This window comes from Panthera pardus, unplaced genomic scaffold (genome assembly GCF_024362965.1).
Source record: "Panthera pardus isolate Hobbes unplaced genomic scaffold, ASM2436296v1 HiC_scaffold_27, whole genome shotgun sequence".
NCBI lineage: Eukaryota > Metazoa > Chordata > Mammalia > Carnivora > Felidae > Panthera > Panthera pardus.
In genome coordinates, this window is record NW_026526843.1 from 105,085,581 (window position 1) to 105,106,231 (window position 20,651).

At 39.2% G+C, this 20,651-nt stretch overlaps 1 protein-coding gene across 2 annotated transcripts in view; it reads left to right on the forward strand.

Moving 5' to 3' along the window:
* Positions 1 to 920: 920 nt before the first annotated feature.
* The window catches only part of KLHL15 (kelch like family member 15), a 35,891-nt gene continuing 16,160 nt past the window's right edge, over positions 921 to 20,651 (forward strand). The window contains exons 1-2 of one of the 2 annotated variants that reach the window (XM_019433528.2): positions 921 to 1,338; positions 13,798 to 14,509. In XM_019433528.2, coding sequence (XP_019289073.1) covers positions 13,805 to 14,509 — 705 coding nt within the window. In that variant the 5' untranslated portion in view covers positions 921 to 1,338; positions 13,798 to 13,804. The remainder of the gene's footprint in view (positions 1,339 to 13,797; positions 14,510 to 20,651) is intronic. The other variant, XM_019433526.2, reaches the window with a different exon arrangement.

The window sequence follows — 20,651 nt, forward strand, 5'->3', positions numbered from 1 at the left end:
CATTCCCGAAAGAGTAATTGCTGTGCAATAAGCCAAGTGGAACTATGACGCAATAATCTCCTGCAAGTTGCTTTACAAAAATGATGTCATTTGGCGCAGAAGTAGTCAATTTTATAAAACAGGTAGGTAGGGCAAGGCTTCCTCCACGTCGTCGCAGACTCCCCCACCCCCACCGTGGTATTCAAGATGCAAAAAGACATTTTCCGGGCGCCCCAACCCTCAACTTTGTCGAGGGTGGGCGCACCCGCAGTAGCTTGAGACCACCGCTCATGCAGACTAAGCGAGACCGCTGCGAGGGGATAAGCACCACCCGGCGTTCCCAGCCCCGACGGCGACGCCACGAGGGAAACCGCGTCGAGCCGAGGCCGCAGTGCAGCGCCCGGCCGCCTTATTCTCTCGGTGGGGCCCGCCGGCGTGGCCGGCTTGAACGTGGGGCCCCGCGGGCGTGGGACAGCCCTGCCCCCACCCCGCTCCCACACCCGCTCCCGCTCCCCCGGCGCCGGAAGTGACGCGCGCTGGCTGAAAGATGGCGGCATTGGCGCTCGACCAGGGGGAAGGTAAACACCCTCCGGGCCGTGGCCCGCGCGCGGGCCCCCTCGAGGCGCCGATGGGGGACGAGGGCGCCTCCGAGGCCTGCTTTCCAACTGTTGCCTTCCCACCCTTCGACCTCCCTACCCGCGTGGCAGGCTTCCGCGTTGCGACGACGGCGCATGGAGCCCCCTGCCGGCGGGCCCCGCCTCCCTGGGCCGGCCCCGGGCGGCTCCCGCGGCCCGCAGGGGGCGCGCGGCCCGGAGCGGCCCCTGGCTCGTGGCCCCGCACGCTCCGCCCCTTGCCCGCCCCTTTCCCGCCTTCCTCCACCCCCGGCGTGGGTGATCCTGAGGCTCGGCGCGCTTCGGGGCAGAAGCCCGGAGACGCCGTCGTCGACGCCGCTACCACCCGTGCATCTGCCGCTGCCCGCAGCCCCCCAGCCCCTTTCCCCGCCCGTGGCCCCGAGTCGGCCCTCCAGCCGAGCCCCGCCGGGCGCCGCGAGGCTCCTGGCGTTGGCAAGGCCGGGCCCGGCCCCGACGCCGCGCCGCCTTGCGCCTTGTGCCGAGCCCGACTGTCTCGACTCGCGACTCAGCGCTGTCTTCTTTCCCAGGACTGGTTCCGAGGGGGCCGCAGGCGCGCAGACTCGCCCCCCGCCGGAGCGCGCCGGCCCGGCCCGGGAGCGGCCCCTTGTAGAGGTTCGAGGAGCCTGCCGAGTGCCATCCCGGGGCCCGACCGCCCACCGCCTGGCCCGCCGGCCCGCTTCTTCCTGATGCAGACTGCCGTCCACTAGAGGCTGGACAGACCCCCGAGGTGCGTAGCCGCCCCTGGCCCTCCGGCCTGCAGGAGCCCGGGCTTCGTCCGCGTCCCCGCGCTCGGCACCGATTTGGTAGCCTTTTCTGCACAGACCCGAGTCAAACATTTGGTAGACGCCGGGAACTAATTTGTCTTTGAGTTTACTTAAATTGTTTGAAATCTAATTTTTTTCAGGGGGGGGGGGAGAAGGAAGAAGCATAATTCAGCCATTTTTTGCAGCACACAGCTGCAGGTACCATGATTATTTTCTCCCTAACCCGTTCCTTCCCTTTAAAAATTCTGTTTATGCCTGGAATAGAAGTATGCGAAATGCGAGGCATAAAACGTGGAATCAGAAGGTCTGGGTTCGACCGGGTGACGCTGAGAAAATCGCTTACTGATCCTCGGTTTCTTATCTATGAAATCTAGTCGGTAATAGCCACATCACAGGGTAGTGAGGACTATATGAGGTCATATATATGAAAATAACCTATAGCTGTAAAGTGTTGTAAAAATGCAAAGCAATTTTTTAAGTAACCCTTGCCAGAGTGGTTAACGTTGTAGTGGCTAACTGTTGCTGCCTCTTTTTTTTTTTTTTTTTTTTTCTGTATTATAAGAGTAAGCAATAAGTACGGAATAGCGAAGCAGTGCTGTGAATCGACCAGATATATAATAGTCACGTTGCTTGGCCTTCTTCCTACGAAATGCTAACTGCTTATTTAAATAACGGTATTCTTTAATTCAAATTTAACGTTACTGTAGTGCTTTGCTTTTCATTTTTCTAGGCCGCTTATGCCCGTTTTCTTACTCGGAATATTTATTTAACACTTTGTGTTTAGTCTTCTGTGTTTTCCGAATTTACATTTATTTTTGTTGATCTGATTAAATTGTAACTTAGAAAATGCTTTTAAGGTATATTCTTTAATTTTAATGCTGTTTTTCATATCTAGGGAACAGGATGCCTGGATATCTCTACTAATTTGAAAATTATTTTTGAAGAGCTCACAAATGCATTCAGATTTCTGTAATTCTTAACAGATCTAGAAATGTGTAGAAATTTTCAACTTTTTGGCAATGTACTAGTATTTGTGTAATTTAATTTTCTTTTTAAGTCATCACAACACTTAGTAGGTGCTTAAAACCAGTTTTTCAGTGGTAAAGGGTGTTAATTTGCGCTCTATTGCTGATTTAACTTGGGAGAAATAATAGAATAGTAATATTTGTGGTTTGGACTTATTTGTCAGATTTTATAATACATATGTGTAAAAACAGATCAGTATGGAATAATTCTTACTGGGTACATCAAAAATGTACCATGTAGTATGTTTTGGTTTAAAAATGGCCCACAAAAAGTGAAAGAGAAGCATTTTTCTTAGTATATTGTTATTTTTAGCCAACAAATGGTTTTCTGAGACTTTTTATTTTATAATCTAATCCTGGTTGTTTTTTAGAGTATGCTTTTGTGTTTTGTAAAAAGATCGAGTAATATAAGTGGGTAGGATTAAATTAGATGGTAGAGCCTCTTGTAATGTGCTAGGCTTTTATACATCGGACTTATCGTTTGTCCTGAAGAAAAAATTTTGGTAAATCATTGCTTTATTGGGAATTTCAAGGTTTGACCTTCTCTCTGCCTTGATTTGGGTTATCTGGGGCAAAAATCTTGGAACCAGGGCTGGCTTGGCCTTCATGGGTGTTCAGAAGGGCCTCGAAGTTGGTATAATAATCTGCACATAAAACTGGCATTGTACAATATAAAGGTGAATGATGAAACTCATGCTAATTTAAATTTTTAATTTTTCTTTACTTAGAACGCGTTAAACAGCAAATAAAAAAACACCAATAAGTCGAGAGATACCTCAGAAGAAAGGAGAAAACTTTTTATTTTAGTACCTTTAACGACACTTTTTTCCAGCTTTTGGATAAGGGGGCCCGAATTTTCATTTCAGTTGCGTCCCAAAAATTAGCTGGTCTGCTGTCAGCTCGCCCTTCACTTTGTAAATATTTTAAGAGTAAATAACGTTAACTGTAAGGAGAATTAATATTTAGTTTGAGAGGTTGGATTAATTTATTAGCGTATATTTTCTCTGAACTGGCATGCGGTAGTTTGTGTGGGGTTTTTTTATTGAAAAGAAATTAAGAGTCACTGGTGAAGCCTTGTAGGATACTGATTAAACATAGAGGCTCTGAAGTGGGACGGACCCCAACTCCACCGCTTAAGGATCAGGGCCTCGGGCAGGTTTCTTAACCTCTGTGAGCTTTGATTTTTCTCATTTTTAAATCAGGGGTGGTTACAGAACATGGATCGTTATGCGGTAAATGAACGGATAAATTTATCTGTTCATCCAACAAATATTTATTAAGCACTTATTATGTGCCAAGCGCTGTTATTTCTAGGTTGTGAGGGATACAACAGTCAAAGCAAAACCAGAAAAAAGAAAAACAACCCAAACAGTAAACTAAACAAGGACTCAATTTTAATATACTATAGAGAAAAACTAAGCAGAAAAGTAAAGTGAGGATTTCTGGCAGTGGGTTTTGTTTTTTTGTTTGTTTGTTTGTCTTTAATTTTAAAGATGGGGTTTGGGGAAAGCCTCACTGAGATGACACTGGAGTAAAGGCCTGAAGGGAGCCCTATGTATCTGGAGATATAGTGATCCAGGTAGAGGGAACAGCAAGTGTAGAAGTCTTAGGATGGGTGTATGGCTGGTTTTCAGGAAATAGCAAAAGAGGCCAGTGTATCTGGGGCAAGGGGTACAAGGGGGAGAATAATAGGAGATAATACTATTATTGCTATTTTAAGAATCATTGGAGGGGCTCTTGTGGTTCATTTTTGCTGTGGGTATATGTTGTATTGCCGCTGGTACAAAAGTGGAAGGCCTTTTCAGAATTAGAAATTTTAACTTTGGAAGAAATTAGAAAAGGGGAGGTATTTCCTCAGATACTCTGTTTTTAATATAAGGCCTTTAAAGCTCATCTGGTTGAATCATTGAAGCAAATAAGAACAGATAGAAAATTTATTCTTTGTCTCTGATAAAATCATTGAATTTAGTTAATGATTCTACATCATTTAAAGATTTGCAGGAAATCTGTATCAGGACATCAAGATCCCTTCCAAAAGATTTAGTTTGTTTGTATAATTCTTGTAGAGAACTAAAATGTTAACACTATAATATTGATGTTTTCTTGTTAGGATATAACTTAGAAGATTTGGAGTTTTATTCCCCAGTAGAGGCTTTTCCTAGAATTCTCACTGGATCCAATCTCTAAAGGCTAGGGAAGCTGTTTTCCATGACATCACTCTTGGACTACTACTGCTTGTAGTGAGAAATAGGCAGAGCATTAAATGAAAATCTTCTGATGAAAAAATAGCATTGAAGCAGGAGTGGTTTTTTTTTTTCTTATAAGTTTTCTTGTGGTATAGAATGATTAAATGCTAAACATACCTGAAAAGTGAAGTAATTTGGATAATAGGTGCCAACCTGGCTGGAGGACCCAGAGCCTTCCTAAAAGCTCAGTTAAACGGTCATTTGCAGTTTGGTACTGAGTTGTAAGAACATTTAGATAGATAAGAAAGAATTTCCAGTATTAAGTAAATTAAAGTTATGTTGCCTTGCCTCCCATATTAAACTGAGTTGTCTCTCAATTTGAATAGCGTATCCAAGAATAAAATGACTGCTAATATAGGATGTTTTTACATTTTTCTTGCTTTTAGATTGAGAAGTTAACCACTTTGAGATTGCTGAACTTAAAATTTCTTTTTTATAAGTTAACAGAAATTGTGAGAAACTCCATGATTCTATTTTTGTCTATAGTAAGCCTTGCATTTTCTTTTCAGTGTGCGAGTATGGGATTTTCTGCATTAGGCATCAGCTTTGGTAAGCCACCAGTTTGAGGAAGAAGGTAGTATGAAATAATTTAAATTTTTCGTTGAAAACAAGTGTATCAAGCTTTGAGAATCTAGCTTTTGTTCCGAATGACTTAAGATTTTGTATGAATTTTCAAGGAGCTTTGGGAGGAACGTGAAAGCAGTAAATTATTGCTTAAGGCATAAACATGGAGGTTGATTTTGAAATACCTTCTATTTAAGTGCCTAAAATTTTGCCTTGAGATTGGAATGGCAGCCTTCTAACTGAAAAGGAAGCATTTAATTTCTTTGCGTTTAATTTCCTGTCCAATTTTACCCCCATCAGACTTCTTTCTTTACTGGTCACTAGAGAGTTTGAACTGTTAGAAATTTCTGTGATATAAATAGCAGTAATAGTCTTCCAGGGCAGAGGTAGGAAGAATATGTTTTGTGCATGTGTGTGTTGTCATCAATCTCTTAGACCGTCAGGAGCACTCAAACCTTTTGGTCTCAGGACCTCATTATTCTCTTAAATATTTGGAGGACCCTTAAGAGCTTCTGTTGATGTGGGTTGTATCTATTTATATTTACTAAAATAGAAATTAAAACAGGGAAATTTAAAAAATATTTGTACATACAGTTTATTTAAAAAACCCATTACAGGTTAATCTGAATAACATTTTTTTAATGAAAATTAACTGTCTTCCAAAACCATACTAAACTTGGTGAGAAGAGTGGCATCATTTTGCAGATCTGATTAATGTCTGACTTAAAGACAGTGGGCTTCCTATAGGCTTCTGCATTCAGTCTGTTACCGTATCACACGTGTAGCCTCTGGAAAACAGAGAATGAAAGTTCTGGAAAAGACAGACAACTTTTAAAATTATGACTCTGAAAATAGTTTTGACTTGGTGGATTTCTTTTAGGGGACTAGGACCTCATTTATCCCTGGACTGTACTTTGAAAATCACTATACTAATCATTCTTAGGTGTAGAAAATACGAAGGTTTCTCTTTAATCAGTGCCAAGTTTATGAAACAAGACAAACTCTTCAGTATTTTTTTCCTAGTGAAGTAATTATGTCTTGTCATTTAGTTTTAAGTTGGTTCCCCTTTTGAAAAAAAAAAAAAACCTGCCATTTGAAATTCTGAAGGCCAAGTGTAGAATATTTGTGTGTGTGTGTGTGTGTGTATGTATATATATATATATATATATATATATATATATTTAATCTGATGATCTGTTTTGAAAAGTGAGGATACAGAATTTATGTGCATGGAACATCTTGTAAGTCAGTAAATACCTCTTCTCAAAACCCCTGAATGGATTTTTTTCGCCAGACCTCATTGATTTATAGTCCTTATTTGAGTTTAGTTTTACAGAGATTCATTCTTAAAACTATTTATTCCATGAATTGCTATAATTTTAAAGAAAATTCTTATGCATAAGATTTTGTGGGTTTTTTTTTGTATCCTTATAATTTCCTCTTTGTAGGTATTATTTTTTTTTGTTTGCTTACATGGGTGTTTTGTGTTTTTATTTTAAGCCTCACTTTTTTTTCTTTTCTTTGTAGCTTCCAGGGTATGGATTGTGAACAAGTTGGTTTTGTTTCACATGTTCCTTTGTAAGTTTGGTTGTTTGATGCCTTAAACATGGATGTTGTAGCTCTGTGCTGCCCAATAGAATATAACACAAGACACATGTAATTTAAAATTTTTTACAGCCACAGTTTTTTTTTAAAAGTAAAAAACAGGTGAGGTTACTTTTAGTGCATTTTATTTAACCCATTATATCTAAAGTATTATTTCAATGTGATTAGTACAAAAAATTGTGTAAAGAGATAATTTACAGGGTTTTTTTGTACTAAATCTTCAAAAATCTGGCATTCATTTTATACTGAGAGCACATCTCAATTTGGACGAGCCACATTTCAAGTGCTCTATATCCCCATGTCTAGTGGCTTATATATTGAACAGCACAGATACAGAGAGTGGCTACCCTGGTTAGGGCAGAAAAACTTGAAAAGCCCATAAAAGCTAGAAAATTATACTTGTGTGTTGAGAAAAAGTAGAAAATAATGCCATTGTAAAATGAAGTCCAGTGTTTTGACTACCAGTAAGAGATCTCCTGATCTCTTAGGAATTTTCATTTTAATAAACTTTAGGGAGATGTGGGGTCTGTAGAGGTGATTTTGAGAGGTACCAAGTTCCTATGGTTTTTTGTTTTGTTTTGTTTTGTTTTTTTTTTGGATGGTAAAGGAGCATTAGGCAAGAGTTGAACAATGAAAGCCATCATTGATTGACCTCTGGTGGATGCCTTGCTCTGGGCTAGGCATTGAAGTGACTTTATTTAATCACTACCCCAATTCAATAATAAGGTGGTGGTGATGATAATTCCTAATGTATGAATGGAAACTGAGGTCAGGAAGTTAACTACATTTCTCCAGGTCATGCAGGTGGTGAGTACTAGAAAGCACTCTAATTTCAAAAGTTTTGCTCTTTCTAACAAAACACATTTTTTTTGTAAATTAAATTCTAGTTTTAACTCTATTTCTAACTAGTTGTATGACCTTGAAAAATTTCACCCATAGACCTTAGTTTCTTTATCAAGTTAGAGTTGGCCTGGCTCCTAAGAGACTTCACTGATAAGACAGGTTGGGGTTCTAAGGAAGTGCTGTTGCTAGGGAGAAGGGTTCTCTAGAGACAGCTGGACTTGTTTGTTTGTTTGTTTGTGATCTCTACGTGCTCTGTGGGACTTGAACTCACAACCCCGAGATCCAGTCGCATGCTCTACTGAGTGAGCCACCTAGGCTCCCTGAGGCAACTGGACTTTTAAAGTGGCCGTTTGACTCTCTTGGTTCCACTAGCACCAACTGAAGGGGCCTAATAATGAGCCCTAACATTATGGTGTACTTAAGGGCCATATACTGTCTTTACATGTATTAACTAAGTCTGTACGTGTATTAACTCCTGCAGTCCTCACAGCAACCTGTGAGGAAGGTTCTGTTGATACTGGTGCCTGCTTTTTACAAGTGAGGACATTAGAGCACAGAGAGGCTCAATATCTTGCCCCAAGTTCTCAAAGCTAGGAAGAAGTTAGAACCAGGATTCAAAACAGGCATATGACTCCACACCTGTGCTTTTAACTCAACTATTTCCATTTAGAGATTAAATGTTGGTCAGTTAATCACGGAGTATTTTATTGTTTTCTCCTTATAAAAATAAAAATACAAAATACTGCTGTTGCTCTAAAGCTATTACTTATTAGTCTTATTGATAGATGCACCAAACTTTTTCATGTAGAAGTTACTGATAAGTCCCAGCTATCACAAATTAGTTTTAGAAATCAATTTAGATCAAGTAAACTTCACAAATGAATTGCTAAGGCTTGAAAAATAGCTACAGGTTATTTAGCCTGCACACCTACGTAAGTGCATTATACCTCTGTAAAGTCTTATAAAAAGTAGGAGAATAAATGAGAAATTATCTGACTAAAAATTTTGAGGTCCTCATGGTGAATGTTCTCAATTTTACAGATGCAGAGATAAGACCAAGAAGGTTTGAGTAACTTAAAGTATAGCAGTTTCTGTTCTAAAACCTTATTAGTTAGGGACCATGGTTATGTGAAGGGAAAACACACCTATAGTAGTAAAGTAGGAATTTGTTCCAAGCATGGAAGGATTTCTCTTAGAACCCAAGGGCAGATATAGAGCTGAGCCTAGGAACTGGAAAAATGAAGGTGTTAGGGAGCACTCCCTGTCCTCTTGTCTTGGCTTTATCCTTCTTTCTCAGTTCACTGGCTTTCTCTGATATTCGGCCCACATGGCAGGCAGAAGTTGGTGCCTACAGCTGCTTTTTGACATGTTCCAGTTCCAGTCATACACAGTCAGTGCACGTCTCTCTCTTTTTCCTTTTTCTAAATTCTTGACAAGAGAGTGTTCCTCTTGACTCATATTTCCCACCCCAGTCTGACCGTATGTGACTGGACAGGATCACAGAGTGAAGCCTGCCTGCTTGGAGTCCCCCTTGGTGTGCTGGATCCCAGAGGAGTATGGGTGCTGTCCTTATATTTTTTAGGGTCTTTTGACTCACAGTTTACCAATCATTCTCCTTTTTTTTTTTTTTTTTTTCTTCTTTGCCCTATGATGTTTCTACCATAGTAAGTATCTGGAACCTAGATTGCTTTTTTTTTTTTTTTTTTTGAGAAATCATAGTTTCTCCTTTTATTTTTATTTTAAAAAATTGTACTTTTTAGGGGCGCCTGGGTGGCTCAGTCGGTTAAGCATCTAACTTCAGCTCAGGTCATGATCCTGGGGTTTGTGAGTTCGAGCCCCGCGTCTGGCTCTGTGCTGATAGCCTGGAACCTGCTTCAGATTCTGTGTCTCCCTCTGCACCCCCCCCCCCCCCCCCCCCGGCTCACACTCTGTCTCCCTCTGTCTCTCAATAATAAATGTTAAAAAAATTTTTTAATTGTACTTTTTAAAATTCAAGTATAATTAACATGGTCTTATGTTAGTTTCAGGTGTACAGTATAATGATTCAACAATTTTATGCATTTCTCAGTGCTCATCAGGAGAAGTGTACTCTTAATTCTCTTTATTTTCACCCATTCCCCCTGCCAGCTTCCCCTCTGGCAATCACCAGTTTGTTCTCTGTATTAAGAGTCTGTTTTTCGTCTTTCTTTCCTTGTTCATTTGTTTTTTAAGTTCTACATATGCGTGAAATCATATGGTATTTGTCTTTGACTTATTTCACTTAGCAGTATATTCTCTAGGGCTGTCCCATGTTGTTGCAGATGGCAAGATCTCATTCTTTTTTTAATGGCTGAGTAATATTCTATAGTATGTGTATGTATGTACATACACATACACGTGTTCTTTATCCACTTATTGATCAGTGGACACTTGGGTTGCTTCCATATCTTGGTTACTACAGATTAGTACAGTCACTGTGGAAAACAGTGTGGAGGTTCCTCAAATAATTAAAAATAGAATTACCATATGACCCAGTTATTCCACTTCTTGGTATTTACTCAAAGACGAAAACATGAATTCAAAAAGATATATGCCCCTCTATGTTTATTGCAGCATAGTATCTCCTTTTAAAAATTTCCTTCAGATGAAACCTTTTCCAGAAAGGTGAATAATAGCTGTTGGAGACCTTATCAGATAGTGATAACTGTTGAATAGAGAGTGTTACTTTGACAGGAAGTGAAATATATGGTATTCTAGGCATTGTCAAAATAACAGATGAATAAAACACAAAGAAGCCTATTCTCACGTATACAAACCCTGAGGTCGAGTCTTCTATTACTAAATCTCCATTAAACGTGACCAGTATCTTGACAAGTCACAGTGATAATTGGTGTCCATAATGATCCTGAGAAAGATAATGAAATATCAGACATTTCATCTGGTCCAATTTATTGTATTTTTAAGTTCCAGTTATTTTGAAAACTGATCATTAGTGTGATGTGGGTAGTCTGCTATTAACCATAATGTTTGATTATTCAGATACCACGCCGTGTGACGTTCCTTTTGTTCCCAGTGCGCATTTGTGTATGTATGCCTCATATCACTTGGAAGATTCTAAGCTCATTAATTTTACCTTTAAAAATAATTCACGAAAAAACCCCTCATATCTTACTTTAATCTCGAATGTGTTAGTAAAGTTGTTTTGCCAAGAATTACTTGTAGCGTCTAAATTATTTTATATCTGTTTTCCACATGGTAGACAAACCTCTTGTGTTCTGCCTTCAAAGTGAAAATATAGCTTTTGGAACAATGGAGTACTAATAAAAAACTTGATAGTAATTTCACTGTGTGCATACTTTGCTGTCTTAGGTAAGTGATTGTATATATATATAATTTAATCAGTAAGACTTGCAGGTAAGTTAGGGACAAATTGAGTGAGAGAGTCACCTAGACTGCCTCTTGGTAAGATGAGGAATATGGAAGAAAGAACCGGTTGGGAGAAGGTCATATTACGATTACTTTTAGACATGATGTTTTTGAGATCCCAGTGGGACACAAGAAGAAATGTTTAGCAACCATTCACTATTTGGACAGAGATAGTCAAGGTTTTGGTAAAGGTAGGTGTTAGAAGAAACCATGGGTTTAGATGAGATCATTGAAGGAGATACGGTGTTAAGATGAAAAGAGAAAAGGTCCGAGAACAGAATTCTGGGGAACACCAGTGTTTAAGGAACAACTCAAGAAAAATGAGGCCAGGGAGGAGATTGAGAAATAAACAGCCCAGGAATAGGAAGAGAATCAGGGAAGTAATTTCATGAAACTGAGCCAAGGGAGTAAGTCATGTTGCGGAAGGATTCTGCAAAATAGGGACTAGTCTATAACCATTGGACTTGGCGATTAGTTTTTCTTAATATTTTTAAAAATGAATTTTCAAAACAATCATATACTTTTGCTGCAGATAGATTAGAAAACACAGGTCAGCAAAAGGGAAAAAATTAGAACTTCTTGATACTCTGCCATCCCGAGATAACCATTTTTAACATTTTGGCATATTATTCTTTCAGACTTTTGTCTTGCTGATTAACAAAGGTGTTTTTTTTTTAAGGTGACTTCAGATGGGGGTAACTACTGAATCAATGGGTTAATACATCAAGAAGTTAAATATGGGGTGTCACAGATAACATTGATGAAACAAAGAAAAATACCGTGATAGTCTACTCACAAGATTGGATACGTAGAGCTGTTAGCATGTCCACAGAAGATGCCTTTCACTTTCAGCATCAGAGGCTTCTTCCAAATCCAGGGTGCAGAGGGGATTCCTGAAAGGCACATTCCCCCATGCCTAACATAATGCCTGGCACACAGAAGTACTCTTTTAGCAAGTAAAGGAGGAGGTTTTGGTAATAGAGTGGGGAGATTGGAAAGGAAAGAACTTGGGAGATTGTGTCCAACACCAGAAGATCTAAGCTGGAGAAGGATACAGGTAAAGTTTGGAAACGATAGACCAAGTGAAAAGGGAGGCAAAGATTAAGCCAGAGTGAAGAGTCGACAGTTAAGATTTTAGATGGGGACCAGTTATGGATTGTGTTGACATCTAGCAGGTACAGGAATAAGATTTTAAAATGGAGTAAAGAGGGAGGCCGAAGCAGTTGAGGTGGTCAGGGAAATTTGACTCTTCAGGTTTTGGATGAGTGGTCTTATGTGAACATCGAAGAGGTGGAGAACATGAGTCTTAGCCAGGTGCCAAAGTTGTTGGCAAACGTGCATGAGAGAGTGATCGATCTGGATGTGTGTTTGTGACAAGTGACAAGAAGCAATAGAAGATGAATTTTTATCTGAGCAAAAGGCCGTGTTTTAGAAAAAGGACAGTAGAGAGCTAAAAAGGAGCCTTAGAAAGTAGGTTTATAAGCTATAGAGGAGTATGTTTTCATATTTAAATCAGACTGCGGGAAAAACTTTGTGACCAGCAGGAGGCTGTAGGGGAGTTTGTTTTCACTGAAGCAATATTCCACAGGGCACAGTGGAAAGGGTAGGGAGGGAATTCGGGGAACGGAGGAGGCCCCAAGCTGTGTGAGGTTGAGAGGAGAGGATAGATGGCTGGCGGGCAGGGTATGAGGGAGGGTGCTTGTGTGAAAAGGAGAAAATTGCTTTGCTTCATAAACAGTCTAATAGACTGAATTAGTTGATTTTGCTTCGGAGATCTAATTATCAGTCCACTGTCTCGGCTTCATTTCTCGGATATGCAAAAATGTGGTTTAATTCCCTTTAAAAATTATATATTTATATTTTAAATATATAAGCAATGTGTGATCATTGTTTTCTTAGGATAAGGTTAATGAGGTAAGTAAAAAAGAAAAGGTAAACTTCAACATTTCTTGAAATCCCATTACCCAGGGACATCGTTTTGGTATATATTCCTCCAGACTTTTTCTCATCTAAACATACGTGTGTGTATTTAATTTTGGAAAATGCACCAAGTAAACTGTAGTTGTGTGCTTTTTTGTTTTTTCACATAACAGTACCTAATAAATATCCTTTGTCAGAGTAGGTATATTGCTGCCATCATTTTTAGTTGTTAAAGTTATCCATTATAGAACTGCATGCACCATATTTATTTAATAATCTCTTGTTGGGCTTTTGAATACTTTCCAGTTTTTTTTTATTGTAAGTAAGGCTAGAAAGAAAATCTTGTGTGTGTACAATTTGGCGTATTTATCTCATTATTTCCTTTGGGTAAGTTTCTAAGAGTGTTCAAGGTCAACTGTGGTACTTTTTGGTTTGGTTTCTTTCTTGTTGTTTTTTCTCATAATTTAGCGTTTGGCTGAGAAATTCTTTTTGTGTTGAAAATCTGGGAACATATTGAAATATATTTGGTGAACGGTGTAAAATCAGTGGGATAGGCATATATTGTTTGTAAGTTAACAATTTACCATTGTTTGATAGATACGTGATCATTTAGATATATTTTTCCCCAGGTAGGGAAGCCAAAACATTATCCTGCAAACCTTTAGGTTGTCTTCTCCCAAAGGGCTTGGACATTTATGATTTAGGCAGTGGAATTGAGATGATTATGAAAAATTGTTTAAGCTCTTAAGTTAACAATGTCTTCAGAATGCATGGAAATGATTAACACAGTTTTCTTTGATTACCTTTCTTCCAGGTGATTCATGGCAGGGGACGTGGAAGGATTCTGTTCCTCCATCCATGACACCAGTGTCTCTGCTGGGTTCAGAGCACTGTATGAGGAGGGATTGCTTCTTGATGTCACTCTGGTTATTGAAGATCATCAGTTCCAGGCCCATAAAGCACTCTTGGCCACCCAGAGTGATTACTTCAGAATTATGTTTACTGCAGACATGAGGGAGCGAGATCAGGACAAAATTCATTTAAAAGGTTTAACTGCTACTGGTTTCAGCCACGTGCTTCAATTTATGTACTATGGAACTATAGAACTGAGTATGAATACTGTTCATGAGATCCTTCAGGCTGCCATGTATGTTCAACTTATAGAAGTGGTGAAGTTCTGCTGCTCTTTTCTGTTAGCCAAAATCTGCTTAGAAAATTGTGCAGAAATTATGAGACTCTTAGATGATTTTGGTGTTAACATCGAGGGAGTCAGGGAGAAGTTGGACGCCTTTCTGCTAGACAACTTTGTGCCACTCATGTCCAGGCCTGACTTCCTGTCTTATCTTAGCTTTGAGAAGCTCATGTCTTATTTGGATAATGATCATCTGAGCAGGTTCCCAGAGATAGAGCTGTACGAGGCTGTGCAGTCTTGGCTGCGGCATGATAGAAGACGCTGGAGACATACCGATACCATCATACAGAACATCAGGTTTTGTTTGATGACCCCATCCAGTGTTTTTGAGAAGGTTAGTGCATTTGAAAGCAATAGATAGGACTCATATAGGTGACATTCCCAGGCTTGGTCAGGAGCTAAAAAGAGAATGAATAGTTTATAAGAATAGTTTATGTGTAAGAAGTCTGATTTGTTGTAGCTTGTGCATTTAGGTTTTTAAAAACACATTTTGTGGGTGAAAGATGAACCAGGTAGGTAGTAGAGTAGTTTGTTTTAAGTTGAAGCATAATTACGTAATGCAAAATATTTCAGGTTTGCTTTAGCTCTTCTTTCTTTTCACAAAGTAATTACATCTGAACTGCATCAGGCTAGCTCTGTTTTTAAAAATTAATTTAAGTGATACATGCTGAAATTAGAGTTGAGAGGAGTTTTGTAGTTCTGAATGACGTGCATTAAAGCACTTTGGTGTTCCTCTAAAACGTAGTGAGTAAACATAAAATAGCTTTTGAAAACCAATAGGCCCTAGTGGTGATTCTTCCCTACCCATACCTAGTTGATTTTCTTCCCTGCTCTTCAGTAGTTCTGTTTTTCCCATTTCACTGTGAATACTAACTAAATTTAACCATGAAAACATGTTTATGTCTAAAACCATTGTTTTGGCATTTCTAACTAAATAGGCCATCAGTCATCTATCTACATTGATCAAACATCCCTGTGCACATTTTACCATGTAACAGTTCTCTCTTAAAAATAGTCTTTCTTCAAAACAGCCTTGCCCTTTTTGCATGTAAGCATATTTCATTTTTATGTCAGAGTCTCACTTGTGATCCTTTCTTGCGGAAAGGAGAGAAAGCGGTTTCAGTAATTGCTTAACTTAATTGGTTTCTAATCACATGGTTACCTCTGGGGGTCTGTTTACCCTCTTGCATCTTCTTTCTAGAAAGCGCACTTAAAGCTTTGGTCGACACCCTTCATGTTAAATAGTTACTCAGATTTAGTTACCAGGCCTGACGGTAAAAATATAATATTTGCAAAGGAGAGTTGTTTGCACCATTTGAAAAATAAACAAATTTGCGACTTCAGATAACACTCAGCAGCCTGGCATGTTCCCCCCCCCACCCCAAAATGTTGTGAAATGTCATTAACTTACACTTTTTTTTTATAAATTTTTTTTTAACGTTTATTTATTTTTGAGACAGAGAGAGACAGAGCATGAACAGGGGAGGGGCAGAGAGAGAGGGAGACACAGAAGCAGAAGCAGGCTCCAGGCTCTGAGCTGTCAGCACAGAGCCCGACACGGGGCTCGAACTCACGAACTGTGAGATCATGACCTGAGCTGAAGTCGGATGCTCAACCGACTGAGCCACCCAGGTGCCCCTAACTTACACTTTTAATAGAGAATTCAATTTTATGGGATTTTATCTTTATTCTCAAAATGTACTGATCTAACAGAAATAATTGAGGCTAAGAATACATTTCTTAATCACTTTTTGTTGGATAATAACCACTCCCAACATCAACTATATAAATCATTTGTGTCTGATTTGATTTTTTTTTCCTTACTGTTGTTTTTGTTGCTCTCTTTCCCTGGGGAATCCTGTTTTGTCTTATACATTAAATGCAAATGCTTTCCCACTACTAAAAGAAACAAAAACCCTCCCGACTTCAGTCCAGATGGAAGTACTGGTGAACAAGAAAATAAAATTTTCCTCTTGTGGTGCAATATGATGGATAATTTTTAGCAGTAAGTGATTTTTAAGTGCTAGAGCAGAGCCTTTTTATATTCTAATCACCAGCTCATGATGGTCAATAGTGATTGGCTGAAATGAAAGTTAATACCGTCAGGTAGTTTTGTAAATTATATGAAACATTACTTGTACCTTCTGATGGATTTTGTTTGCTTATGTAGTATAAGAGGTGGTTATTAACCATTGGCCAGGTATTGAGCATCTCATCAGAATAAAAATGTTAGGGCTTCCTACTTGAGTTAATTTCTTAGGAAAACTTCATAAAGCCCTGGCCACAGAGAAATCTTTCAGTTCTTTGTTATATAGTGTAAGTCTTTCACTTTTATTTTAATAATACTGGTAAGACAAATAGAAGGTAGGTGTCTCTGATTCTTACCTTTGCGATATGAGAGTTAATGTTTATCAAAGGAATCTGTGGCTTTCTATTTTATTTTAATTCCAGTAGAGTTAACATACAGTGTTATATTAGTTTCAGTAGGCCTGTATGGCTATCTACATTTTAAGAACCACTAAGTTAGGCAATTTTTTTTTTAAGTTAGGCAAATTTTTGAGAGCTTATCTCTAGAAATAAAACTTCATAAACCAAACTAAAATGGAAAATTGGGTTGGGAAATAAGAATTTGAACTATTTTATACCATACTATTTTGAGCTCCCTTGAAAATAGGGCCCATCTATTTTTCCATAGTATGCTGCAGGTCTCACACAAAGCCATTTTAATATCCATTATATATTCATGGTGCCAGAAAGGGCACAGGAATAAAGACGTGTTACATCTGCGCTGGTCCTTTTTTAGTATGAGAATCTACATGGGGAAAAGCGTAGGCAGTTTTGATTTGTGGTTTTATCCTATTTGCCGAAATTTAGAAAAGTGGAATATTGATACGCACTTCTTATTTTTAGCTTTAAATTTTTAAACGCTTATTATGAGACTTTCTAAACATAAAAAAAAAAAAAAAGTCTGAGGGGCACCTGGGTGACTTCGTCATTTGAGCGTCTGATTCTTGATTTTGGCTCAAGTCATGATCCCAGGGTTATGGGATCCAGCCCTGAACTGAGTGTGGAGCCTGCTTAAAATCCCCCCATCCCTCCCTCTGTCTCCCTCTGTCTCTGCCTGTCTCTCTGTGTCTCTCCCTCTGCCTCTCTCCTCCACTAGCTCCCTCTCTCTCTTTCTCTAAAAAATAAAAAGGGCCGAAAGAATAGTGAAATGATCACCCATAAACATCCTGTAGGTCAGTGTTTTTATCATCTTGTCACATTGGCTTTAGGTATGTGAAACCATTTCAAAGAAAGTTGTAGATACTATTACACTTCATCCCTAACTACTGGAGCAAGCAGCTGATCTCCCAAGAGTAAGGAAATTCTCCTACATAATCATAATACCATTATTGAAGTTAACAATCATTCCTTAATGTCATGTAATACCCACTTCGTTTTCTGGTTTTCTCACTTCTCCCCCAAATGTCTTTTTTAGCTACTTTTTAAGGATTTAATCAAGGTTCATACAGCATATTTGGTTGTTATGTCTCTGTTTTCATCTAGAATTTCTCCTTATGATGAGGATGTTTAAACACAGAAAAAGTTGGAAGAATAGTATAATGGATACCTATATAGCTGTCATCTAGATTCAAGAACTGTTAACATTTTACCATATTTTCTCTGTCTAGATTTTTTCTTTGCTGAACCTTCAAAAATAAGTTGCAAACATCATTAATGCCTCATCCCTAAAAACTTACATGCCTCTTGTACGAATAAGGACTTTATCCTACCCAAGTTCATTGCCATTCCATCTAGGTAAATTAACAATAAGGCCTTAATATCATCTAATAGCTAGTCCATATTCAAATCTTCCCTTTTCTCACAATGCCCTAGAATCCAGTCATTATTTATGCATTGCTTTTGGTTTTCATGTATGTCTAATCTTAACCTAAAACAGTCCCCCATTTTTTTTTTACATTTATTTATTTTTGAGAGAGAGAGAGACAGAGCACAAGTGGGGGAGGGGCAGAGAGAGGAGACACAGAATCCGAAGCAGGCTCCAGACTGAGCTGTCAGCACAGAGCCTGATGCGGGGCTTGAACTCAAAAACTGTGACATCATGACCCGAGCCGAAGTTGGATGCTTAACTGACTGAGCCACCCAGGCGCCCCAGTCCCCTACTTTTTAAAAAGAAAGATCACTGATTGCCTTAGTGTATCCCACATTGTGGATTTATCATCTTTTTTCTTTGTGTTAGTGTTAACTTATATTTCCTCTTTTCTTTATGTGTCCCTGTTAACACATCTCCTTTTCAGTGTTGTGATTTTTCAGTAATGGTTGCAGGAAAATCTTGTAATGCTGAAGAAGTCTTGGAAAAACTACTTAGTAACTCTGATCAAACTTAGAATTTACCTTTCTTTTTTTTTTATATTAGGAAGTCAGGTAGCCCAATCCTCTGACTAAAATAGTCACAAATTTTATTCACACTATTCCATTAGATTTCTTTTAGATTGATGAAATTTCCCTCCTTTAAAAAAAATTTAAATCTAAGTTAGTTAACATAGTGTAATAACGATTTCAGGAATAGAATTTAGTGATTGATCACTTACACATAACACCCAGTGCTCATTCCAACATGTGTCCTCCTTAATGCCCATCACCCATTTAGCCCATTCCCCCTACCCAACACCCTGCCAGCAAAATTGTTCTTTGTATTTAAGAGTCTCTTATGGTTTTTCTCCCTCTCTGTTTTGATCTTATTTTTGCTTCCCTTACGTTCATCTGTTTTGTACCTTAAATTCCACATGAGTGAAATCATCTATTTCTGTCTCTGACTTAATTCGCTTAGCATAATACACTCTAGTTTCATCCATATCGTTGCAAATGGCAAGATTTCATTCTTTTTGATCACTGAGTTATATTCCATTGTATATGTATACCACATCTTTATCCATTCATTCGTCGATGGACATTTGGACTCTTTCCATACTTTGGCTTTTGTCGGTAGTGCTGCTATAAAATCTCCCTTTTAAAAAAATTTAAAGCCTTTCCATTCAATTTACTGGGGTTAAAACTAGCTGAAGTGTCAAAAGATTACTCTTACTGATAAAAATTTTAGTGTATATCTATGACTCTAGAACTGCGCTGTTCGATATGGCCACTGCTTGCGGCTATTGAATACTTGAAATGTGGCAAATCTGAATGGAGATTTCAAAAATTAAGATGACATAGGATGTAAATGACCCCATTACTAATTTTTATATTGATTACAATTTGAAATGATATTTTGGGTATATTGGGCTAAATAAAATACATTATTAAATGTTTTTTACTTTTTTTTTTGTTTGTTTATTTTTGAGAGAGAGAGAGAGAGCAGGGAAGGGGCAGAGAGAGACGGAGACACAGAATCTGAAGCAGGTTCCAGGCTCTGAGCTGTCAGTACACAGCCTGATGCGGGGCTTGAACCCACAAGCTGTGAGATCCTGACCTGAACCGAAGTCAGATGCTTAACTGACTGAGCCACCCAGGTGCCCCAATGTTTTTTACTTTTTTAAATGTACAGAAAATGTAAAATTAATCATTGGCTCACATTTGCGGCTCTTCTGTTGCACAGCGCTGCTCTAGAAGTTCAAGGAGTGAGTTGTTCATTAGAAACTCTGAATCTGCATACAATAAGCAGCTTTTCTCACATATTAAACCCTTCTCCTGGTTTCTCAGCCATTAGAAATGTTCTGTACAGTTCAGTATTAAATGAACTGACCTACCGAACTATTCTGTAGAGTGGCTGATGAAGACAGCTTGAGTATAGCATCTCTTTGTCAGGATCCTTACCCTGGCCTCACGAAAATTAAAAGCTAGTGAGCAAAGCTTGGTGAAACGAACCTGTGGAGATTTTAAGTCTTCTTTGGAAGTAACAAACAGATCTGAGCAGAGGCTTCCTAGTGCGGAAAGGGGATGTTCTGCCTCTCCCCAAGGAATAGCCCTCCTTCACTCCAGGGACCTGAATCATGCTCCGTAGCTATGCTGAAATCTTTAGGTTTATTCTTCTACAATATCTTTCCCCTTAGTCCTCTACTGGATTTTCTCCCCAGCTGAAAACTTTTGTACTGAGTACTCTGTGGGAGCATCACCAAAGAGATCAAGACTTCCAAATTTCCTCCTGGAATTCCTTAGAAGCAGTGATTCTCCTTATTTGAACACCTTATGTGTGTCAGGTCGCGCGTACGCTAAGCGCTCTCCGCGTGGGTAGAATCTATAGGTTATCTCCATTTTATAGATAAGAAAACAGGCTCAGAAAGGTTAGGAATCTTATCCCATGATGAATGACTGAGTGAAACCTAGGTCTGCTTGCTTCCCACTGCAAGGGCTTCCTATTACAGCTGCTGGAGCAGGGAGGGAGAGGCCCCTAAGGTGCAGAAGCATGCACTTGTCTCTGTGGCCCAGCTTGGGTCATTTAGAAGTTGCTGTCTAGAGTCATGAAAATTCCAACG